Here is a 10,893-nt window from a genome sequence, read left to right as displayed (position 1 = left end):
GAAAATGATTGCTGGAAAATAAGAACAACCGAACCATAAACTCAAGAACACAAGACAGAATTTCAAGGAAACAAGCTTAAACATGAACAATTGAAAGAGAAGGAAGGAAGGAGAAAAGAATGCTCATGAAGATGGATGCAAGGTTGGATGATCACGCCACTAGAAGGATGGTTGCTCCTAGATGAGTGTGCTGCCGCCACTTGAGGACACCATGGATCCTTCAAGATAAGACTAGAGAAGAAGGCTCAAAAGCTCTCCAATGCTCACTCAAAATTTGAGTATAGTTTCTTTACTCTAAATTCCAATCTGAATTTTACAAAGGGAGCACCTCTATTTATAGCCTAAGGTGCTGAAAATGCAAGCTACACAAATTCAAAATTCCCTCCTAAAAAGTTTCTAGAACCAGCGCCAATTACAAAGCATGAGGAAGGTGTGACCTCTTCCTTCACTTTGGCACCTCCTATTCTACTCCTACACCTATCTACTAACGCACCCCCCTCCTAAAGCTCCTAACTAAAGGCTTAAAGATGCTATAACAAAAGAGGTTTCTAATGTTTGCCTCTAAGCACCTTCAACCAAAGAAATTACAAAAAGAGAAAATAATTGTCCCCTAGCTCCTAAAGCTTTGAACATGCTTCTTGTAAGCCTTTGAGGTGGGCTTTGACCTCCATGGGCGTCCTCCATTTGTGCTTCTACCTCTTCTTGATCTTGTTGATTGGCCTCCATGTCCACTTGAGCTTGATCTCCATCACCCACGGTGGGCACCAAATGTTTTAGACAAACGTAGCAATAATCTAGCCGTAGAACATCAATCAATAGGCTAGGGTAAGTGTACCATTTACAAGTGTGTAAAAGATAGATCTTCCTACTGACGCTCCTTACATATATTGATACATCCTGTGTAACGTAACCCGATTCTGTCTTTACTGAGCCATTAATTATGTGTGATTTAGTGTAATGAATAACGGATGACGCACGTTTCATGTTAATGATAGGATTTCGATTCTCATATTATGCATCGAGCCCAAACCCATCACTCTACTGCCCCTTAGTTTCTAACGTAAGCTATTGAGACTATTATTATCAAGTTGAACCAGTTCAAGTAACGACCACCCGATATGCGTCGGTCCATACCCATCACTCTACAAATAATAAGTCACCAATTTCAATATTAATTAACTTTATCTATTAATTTATTGTTACATATAGATTCTCTTTTATTTCTCATTTACTTATCCTCTCTTTTATCTCTCATCTATTATTAACTTCATTCTCCTATTAACTTCATTATTCTTAAGTGCTATAAAGAAATTGAGTTTTCCATGAAAACCGTAATTTACAAGTGTATTTTGCCATTCATATCATCTAATCAATTATTTAAAATGATAATAAAGTTCTTATCTAGCTAGCACACCATAAACAATGTTTAACAACAAATGTTATTTATTACCTTCAAATATTAATGCTAGCTCTTTATTTAAATACGCTTCCGATCGGATCTGGAAATAATCCCTTAAAACCTAAAAAATCTAAAATAATATAGCCATGCACATGCACATACACATGCATTTCAACTTTAAATATTGGAGAAATGTCAATTAAACACATGAATAAGTATATTATAAATAATTACAGAAGTTGAGTCAACTAGAATGGTTTATTTTCACCCTAAAATCTAAACAAAAATGTTGATATCTATCTGTTTGTTGTTGAATAGAAAGTAAATGAAAACTATATTTATCTTACATTTTAATTATATAAGTATAACCTCAACTTAAAAGCAAAGTGTTAGAAACTTATAACAGAAATATTATGAATTTGAGTTAAATCTAAAGTTGATTTAAACGTGAATAATAAAGTATCCCAGATCTAGAATAATAAAATATAAAGGTTTTCAATGGATGGTTTAATATATAGTGGAGAAGTTGGTGAGTGATTGCACGTGTTGAAGTGGAGATGGCAAATCTTCCAGATTCAAGGCTCAATGGTGAAGAGAAGAGGAAGGAAGAAAAAGAAACAGAAGATGAAGAAAGCTTCTTGCGTGCCATGCAGCTTGTGAGTTCGGTGGTCCTTCCGATGGCAGTGCAATCGGCGACGGAGCTGGGAGTGTTTGAGGTGCTGAAAGAAGCGGGAGAAGGTGCTAAGCTTTCTGCTAAGGAAATAGCATCAAAGATTAGTTGCAGTAATCCAGAAGCAGCCTCAATGCTAGATCGTCTCCTCTTACTTCTTTCTTCTCACTCCATTCTCAACTCTTCCCTCATTTCCGACAACCGTGTTCCTCCCAGCTTTCACCGGCTCTACACCATCACTCCCGTCGCCGCATTCTTTGCTCCCAATTCTGACGGAGTTTCGTTGGGGCCCCTGATGGCCTTGATCCAAGACAAAATCACCCTAGACAGCTGGTTAAACTCTTTCTCTCTCTCAAGTATTATTATTATTTTATGTCCCTTTCCATCACAAACATATTCGTATTCGTATATCAGACACACGTCTATATAACCCTGTAAAACACATATGATTAAGTGTCAACTTTGTGTTTTATATTTTATATTTTAGAGATTACACGTATAATGTCCATATTCATGTAGTATTAGTGTTGTTACTGTTCATGTTATAACTAATGTGAAATAACTTTGTTTATACACTATTAGGAGTGAGCTGAAAGATGCAATTAGGGAGGGGGGTGTTCCATTCAACAGGGTTTATGGCACTCATGTTTTTGAGTATGCACGTTTGGATTCAAGGTTCAATAAAGTTTTCAACACAGCAATGATCAACACCTCAAATTCGGTGATGAAGAAGGTTGTGGAATCCTACAAAGGTTTTGAGGGCATAAAAAGACTGGTAGATGTTGGTGGTGGTCTTGGAATAAACATTAACTTGATCACTTCCAAATACCCTAATATCCATGGCATCAATTTCGACTTGCCTCATGTCATTCGAGATGCTCCTTCCTATCCTGGTATCATCCTTACACATTCCAATCCTGTGGTTCTGCAAAATTAAAAAAAAAAATGTTCTTTTCATCTTTTGAAAACTTATTTGGTCAACTTTGAGGTTTTACAAGACAGTAACATAAATGTGTTTTTTTATCAGCAAAACATTGATAAATTAAAGGGAAAACTTGTCCCAACTGTTATACATATCCAAACCATCTTACTTAAAACAACAATTCCAAAATTAATTTGAAAATGATTTGAACCAGTTCATAACTTGAGATTACCTCCTCATTTCAAGACCTTCACAAATTGTTTTAGTGCAGAATTAATTCTGCATCAGCTGCAGAAATAGTTACTGCATAATTATGCAGCTAAGTGTAGCATTTACTTTCTAATAATGCAGGAGTAGAACACGTTGGTGGAGATATGTTTGAGAATGTGCCTAAAGGAGACGTCATATTTATGAAGGTAAGTCTCGGTATGGGAAATATACTACTATTTAATTCGAAAAATATGGTTTGAAACTCTAAACTGATTCATTTCATAACACCTTACAATAATATAATAATATTTTAAATTAAAAGATAAAATAAATACAATTAAAATATTAATTTATTAAATTGAAAAGCACGTGTATTTATTTTTTATCTACTTTTCTGTTTTATCAAACACATTTTTTTTACTTAGTTTAAATTTTGTTATCTTTATTATGAATAACATTTGGTATTCAAATCTGATGCATGCAGTATAGAAAGAAAATCATTTAATAAAAACTAATTTTAGATAAAAAAAATATTAGTTGTTATATTAACAAAATTAGATACTATTTTAGACATTACAAAAATTATTGATATCTAAATTAGGTTATATTATTGATAAATAATTTTTAAGTTGGTATATAATTAAATATCAAGGTTTTAAATACCAACTTTAGAATCTAAATAATTGGTTGCTAAAACTTAGGTAGCTAACTAGATACACTGCAAGAAAACCATGAAATAGAAACCAATTTGTAGAAACCAAAATAATTAGTTGCAATAGTAACTAAATTAGAGACCATTTTAGAAACTAAAAAGAAATTTGGTTTCTAAATTAGTTTCTATTATTTTCTATTATTGTTAAATAATTTCTAAATTGGTATCTAATTAACAACCAAGATTTTTGCTACCAAATTTAGAAACTAAATAATTGGTAGTTAAAACCTTAGTTGTTAATTAGTTTTTTTTTTTTTTTTTATCAGCAATGAATAAATAAAATTAAAAGGGATACTTCAGGGGTATCCCAACCCATATACAGAACCAGAAGTGGACTTCCTATATCATCCATAAAAGAAACTCTCCTTTATGGTTGGAGCAAAACAACCATAAAGTGAGAAAAAACATACCCAAAAATATAACCAACAAGTTACCTCAAAGCAACATTCAACTTTACCGAAACCCCCAGAACCGAGGCCACCTACATTCACCTCGCCACACGACAAATTACCCGTGCAGGGAATAACTCGCCATGTAGCTTACTCTGGTGAGCACTAAGTGCCACGAGGAGCAATCTCTGCAAAATCGCCTGCCACCAATGCTACTCGCCATGTATGCTCTGACCTAAGGAAACCCCGCTCTCGACGAGGATCCACTCGGGAAATCCCCTCGTCGACGAACGAGCTGTTAATAGGTACTAATTTAAAAACTATTTAACAATAATAGAGAATAATATAAACTAATTTAGAAACCATTTTTTTTTAGTTTCTAAAATGGTCTCTATTTTAGTTCCTATTGTAACTAATTATTTTGGTCTCTAAAAATTGGTTTCTATTTCATGATTTTCTTGTAGTGATACCAATTTAGAAATTATTTATCAATAATAGAAACTAATTTATATACTAATAATTTTTTTAATCTCTAAAATAATATCTAATTTAATCATTATAGAAACTAATAATTTTTTTAATAATTTTATAGTAATGGTGATTTATACCAACCTCATTCAATGTGCTTTAACTCTAAGTAAATTGTGCAGTCGATACTTCATGATTGGAGTGATGAACATTGTGTAAAGCTGTTGAAGAATTGTTATGATGCAATTCCTGATGATGGAAAGGTGATAGTTGTGGAGGCAATTCTTCCAGAAATAGCAGAGACTAATGATACTTATAAGGCGATTTCACAAATGGATGTTTTGATGATGACTCAGAACACAGGAGGTAAAGAGCGATGTGAAAGAGAGTTCATGGAATTGGCAAGGGAAGCTGGATTTAGTGGCATCAGATGTGAATGTCATGTCAACATTTTCTGGGTTATGGAGTTCTTCAAGTAGACCACACCATATGTTATTTCTAATTGCTTCTTTATGTATTTGCTTTTATGCATTTTAAAGTAACAGAATAAGCTCATGGTCTGCAATATATTATGTTATATGCACTTTTCATATTAACAAAATAAAATAGTTGAAGAATTTTCACTTTATTTTTTCAAGAAGAATTTTTTTTATTTATATACTGAATAATCCCTCATAGTATTAGAAACATGAGTCGAAAAATTAGAATTAATCCATAATGTATTTAGTTAAATTTAGTTCAAAACATATATAAGTATTGAGATTACTTTTTTTTTTCTTGAACTATAAGAAATGATGATTATTATCTTTTCATTATTTCTTCTAGATTTTTAAAGATGCCTATATCATGTTGCTTCACAAATTTCTTTCTAATTTCTTGATCTTCTTATGTTTACATAAAGAACTAAGTTATCTTTTTAATTTTTAAATCTCGTTCAATTCCTTAATTTTCTTAGGTTTACACAAAGATCTAAGTTGTTTTCCTAATTTTTAAATCTCTTTCGGTCTTGAATTAACACATTATACAATTCATACATATTTCATTTATGGATCATGATAATAGGTCATTTAAAATGAGCTTGAATATTTTTTATAAGAAATTAATTTATCTGGTGACCAATGTACTCATTAATATTCCATAAAAAAATTATTTTTTCATTAACCCATAAAAAAATTATTTTTTCATTAACTACTGCAAGTTTACATTATTTAGAGTGTTGAAGTATAGAGTGTTGAAGTTATGAATATTCTTTTATCAAATATAATTTAGGTTTTAAATGTGTACATTAAATTTAAAATTATCATTTCATGCTAAATGAAAATTTTCTATTTAGTTTATACATTAATATCTATTTTGAATCAATGAATAATATTTATTTCATTGATATAAATATATTTTAAAATAACACATATTGATATTATATTGCGTGGTTATCTATTTTTTTTATTTCATATGTAAATAATTAATTAGTATCATATATTAAAAACAAAAATTGACAGTGTTTAATTTTAAAAAAAAATTATAAAAAATAAAATAAAAATATTCATTAAAAACATATTTAGTCATATATTATTAAAATAATACAATTTTAGTAAATGAGTTAGTATAAAGAAATCAAATTTGAATTATGAGGATTGATAATCATTATACAAGAAAAAAATTAGCATGTGAGAAATGTCGAAAGAAGTTTTAACCATTACATTAGTCAAGTTTTATTGACACATTTTGATTATTATTATACTTATTATTAGTAAGATTGTCAATATTAATATAATTAATAATATAAAAATTATTAACATTATTAAATATTATTTATATTATTAAATATTATTCATATTATTAAATATTACTAATATTATTAAATATTACTAATATTAATAAATATTATAAATAGTGTTGATATTATTAATACTAGCAGAAACAAAGACACTAAAGCGCCTGTGCATCCGCATTTTTTATTATTATTACTATATTGTATATTATTATGTGTATTCATATCTTTTAAATATCAAATATTACTAAGTAAATATAAGATAAAAACATTTTCTCTCATCATTTATGAGTTTCAACCTACTTTTTTAATAATTAAGTTGTAGTAAAAAATATATTAAACAAATTTAAATTTATAACACAATAAACATAACCAATTTTGATTTGGTGTTACTAACATAAAACTAAAAAAGAGAAATATATTAATGAAAAGAAATAAAGAAGAAGAATAAGATGAGAAACTCCATAACAAACCTTAAGAAAATATTTATTTTCAAACCCCTTTCATTTCTCCGCAAGAATGTCATATTCAGAACGCATTCATCCTCCCCGTCGATGCCCACATCAATAATGGTGTCAAGATAACTTTGTACCTGTGCAGTATTCAGCTTTCGGTGTACGAAAATGAAAAGCAGAGTAAAAAAATAAAAATGAGTAACATTAACAATTAAACAACCAAGAAAAGAAAACTCACTTACATATACTAACTCGGATGTGTGCTGTTCTTCTTACTCTTATCTTGAAAAATGAATCTTTTTATCTAATGAAAGTGATATAAACCGAAGAAATAAAGTGAGAAAGAGGGAGGAGAGAAAAACATAATAAATTTTTTTAAATATAAATTTAAATTGAAAAGAAACTGTGAGTGAAAACGGAAGAAATAAAGATATATTTCAAAAAACTAAATTCAAAAGTGTTTTAAGTTCAAAAACTCCACTCTAATAACTGTTTTAATATTTACAAAATAACTAAAAATAAAATTAACTTTTTTATATATAAAAAAAACAGTTATATATATATATATATATATATATATATATATATATATCAAAAACAATTATGAAAATATATAAAAAACAGTTATGCAGGGAATCCCCATTATATATAGATATAGATTATAAATATTATTAATATTATAAATAATATTAATTTTATTAATATTTTATAAATATTATTTATATTATTAATGTTATTTTTTATTAATTTTATTATATTATTAATATTATTTATAGTATTAATATTAATAATTTTATTATTATTATTATTAATATAATACTAATTATATTATTATATAAATATTATTTATTTTATAATATTAATAATATGTTATACTTATTAGTTATAATTATCATTATTTTTATTATTATTTTGATTTTATAATTAAATATTTTATAATAACATTTTTAATATTATGTATATAATTATTATGATAATAGTTTATAGGTAATAGAGATATGTAGGTAATAGTTGGTAGGTAATAATAATTGGTAGGTAATAGTTGGTAGGTAATAATAATTGGTAGGTAATAGAGATCAATGAATAAAAGTCGTAAGTAATAAAATCGGTAGGTAGTTGGTAGGTAATGCTGAATTTACCAACGGATTCAGATCAGTAAGTAATATCCGTAGATAATGTTGTTTGTAAGTAATATTTATAAGTAATACTGAATTTATCTAAGAAAATTATTAAAATTCGGAAGTAAAAATCCATACTTTTTTAATTTTTTTTTTAGTGGATTCTTATTTTACCGAGGACTAGTGGTAGTAATTGATTAGTTAATTTAAATATAGTTATTTTAACCTCATTTATTTGTTGTTCGTAGAGATAAAGCTTGAATCTGATTATTGTTTCATGTATCGCTCTTCAGGTTTGTGAAGCGGTGGTGATTTTGAGCGTGGCAGTGGTGGTCCACGTGGCAGACAGGGAGCGTGTTTCTCCAAGAACAATTTTGGAGAATGTTGACACGAACAATTTTGGATTTAAAATTTTGTGGAAATATATGAAGAAGAAGGAAGAAGAGGAGTGTGTATATACACTAGTTTAGAGTGTAGAAGGTGGTGAGTGAGTGATTGCAGGTGTTCAAGTGGAGATGGCAAGTCTTCCAGATTCAAGGCTGAATAGTGAAGAGAAGAGGAAGGAAGAAGAAGAAGAAATACAAGATGAAGAAAGCTTCTTGCGTGCCATGCAGCTTGCGAGTTCGGTGGTTCTTTCGATGGCACTGCAATCGGCGACGGAGCTGGGAGTGTTTGAGGTGCTGAAAGAAGCGGGAGAAGGTGCTAAGCTCTCTGCTAAGGAAATAGCATCAAAGATTAGTTGCAGTAACCCAAAAGCAGCCTCAATGCTAGATCGTCTCCTCGCACTTCTTTCTTCTCACTCCATTCTTCACTCTTCTCTCATTTCCGACCACCGTCTTCCTCCCACCTTTCACCGCCTCTACACCATCACTCCCGTCGCCGCATTCTTTGTTCCCAATTCTGACGGAGTTTCGTTGGGGCCCGTGATGGCCTTATGCCAAGACAAAATCTTCCTACAAAGCTGGTTCAACTCTCTCTCTCAACTATTATTATCATTTTATGTTCCTTTTCCATCACAAACATATTGGTATATTTTAAATTTAATGCGGGTGATAAGTGTTGTGATAAAATAAAAGAATAAAGTCACATCATTGAGTCAAAACAGAGTTTGCTATTTCAGTATTATGATTGTATGCGATCTGCTAAATTATGTGATTGGAAGTAAATGTTTACAAGAGGATTTATGAATTGTGAGGCACTTTTGGGCACGTTTCTTCATTTGCTCAAGTGAAATAACTTTGTTTATACATTGTTAGGAGTGAGCTGAAAGATGCAATTAGGGAGGGGGGTGTTCCATTCAACAGGGTTTATGGCATTCCTGCTTTTGAGTATCCACGTTTGGACTCAAGATTCAATAAGGTTTTCAACACAGGAATGATCAATCACACCACTTTGGTGATGAAGAAGGTTCTGGAATCCTACGAAGGTTTTGAGGGCATAAAAACACTGGTGGATGTTGGTGGTGGTCTTGGGATCAACATTAACTTGATCACTTCCAAATACCCTCATATCCATGCCATCAATTTCGACTTGCCTCGTGTCATTCAAGATGCTCCTTCTTATCCTGGTATCATCCTTACACATTCCAATCCTGTGGTTCTGCAAAATTAAAAACTATTTACTTGCTTAGAGTCCAATACTTTCTTTGTTAATAATATATGAGGTTGAGTTTTAAAAGCAAAAGGTACCTAATATTGCAGGAGTGGAACACGTTGGGGGAGATATGTTTGAAAATGTGCCTAAAGGAGACGCCATATTTTTGAAGGTAAGTGTGGCTGTGTTACTGGGGATTTTGGTCAATTCATAATGATGGGTGCTAGGGAAATATAGTAGTATTTAATTTTAAAGGGGAGATGAATCTCTCTTATCAAACACCTTTTATTTGGTTTATAAACTTCTAAACACAACGAACGTGTTTCTTATCTTGAATATGAATAACAGTTGATTGAAACTTTGATTTATTCAAACTGATGCATGAAACTTATACCAACATTATTGAATGAGCAGTGGATAGTTCATAATTGGAGTGATGAACATTGTGTGAAGCTGTTGAAGAATTGCTATGATGCAATTCCAGATGATGGAAAGGTGATAGTTGTGGAGGCAGTACTTCCAAAAATACCAGAGACTAGTAATGCTTATAAGGAGGTTTCACAAATGGATGTTTTGATGATGACTCAGCACCAGGGAGGTAAAGAGCGTTGTGAAGAAGAGTTCATGATATTAGCAAGTGCAGCTGGATTCAGTGGCATAAGATATGAATGTCATGTGAATAATTTATGGGTTATGGAGTTCTTCAAGTAGACCACAACATATGCTATGCTCTGTTATGCTCTGTGCCCCTACTTCCTCTGCTTTATTTCAAATTGCTTGTTTATGTGTTTCATGTTTGCTTTATGCATTTTAAAATAACAGAATAATCTCATGGGGTGTGTTTTCATATTAATAAAATAAATTGAAGTATGCAAAAGATAAGATTAGAACTTTTCCATTAGAGTTTTCACTCTTTCATGAAGATAAATTTTTTATTTGAATTTATGATTTATGCACTAAGTAATCCCTAGTAGATCCAGATACATTATTGTAGATTCAGAGAAATTGATTTTAAATTATTTATTATCGTTGAAATATGTTTATTCAAAACTATAAAATTAAAAGAAAATTGTTTAATTTGTAGAAAATTTATAATATTTTTGACATGTGTTTCAACCATAAACTTTTAGAAAAAATAATACAAAATATAAATTTACCACAAGTGGAAAATAGAATAGGTGTTGGA

General features: G+C 30.3%; 2 protein-coding genes across 2 annotated transcripts; both read left to right on the top strand.

Annotated features, from left to right (window-relative positions):
• Positions 1-1,934: 1,934 nt before the first annotated feature.
• On the top strand, positions 1,935-5,407 carry LOC137822088 (isoflavone 3'-O-methyltransferase 4). The gene is made up of 4 exons (XM_068626993.2): positions 1,935-2,402; positions 2,652-2,962; positions 3,343-3,407; positions 4,953-5,407. Exons 1-4 carry the CDS (start codon positions 1,957-1,959, stop codon positions 5,247-5,249), a joined length of 1,119 nt encoding a protein of 372 aa, XP_068483094.2. The 5' UTR covers positions 1,935-1,956; the 3' UTR covers positions 5,250-5,407.
• Positions 5,408-8,393: 2,986 nt separating this feature from the next.
• On the top strand, positions 8,394-10,589 carry LOC137822086 (isoflavone 3'-O-methyltransferase 4). Its single transcript, XM_068626991.2, has 4 exons — positions 8,394-9,078; positions 9,371-9,681; positions 9,815-9,879; positions 10,122-10,589. The coding sequence occupies exons 1-4, from the start codon at positions 8,630-8,632 to the stop codon at positions 10,416-10,418; spliced, it is 1,122 nt and encodes a 373-aa protein (XP_068483092.2). The 5' UTR covers positions 8,394-8,629; the 3' UTR covers positions 10,419-10,589.
• Positions 10,590-10,893: the final 304 nt, after the last annotated feature.

The sequence above is a fragment of the Phaseolus vulgaris genome, chromosome 5 (genome assembly GCF_051622355.1).
Source record: "Phaseolus vulgaris cultivar YP4 chromosome 5, ASM5162235v1, whole genome shotgun sequence".
In the NCBI taxonomy this organism is placed as follows: domain Eukaryota; kingdom Viridiplantae; phylum Streptophyta; class Magnoliopsida; order Fabales; family Fabaceae; genus Phaseolus; species Phaseolus vulgaris.
The sequence above is the reverse complement of the archived record's forward strand: the minus strand, read 5'-3'. Positions and strand labels throughout refer to the sequence as shown.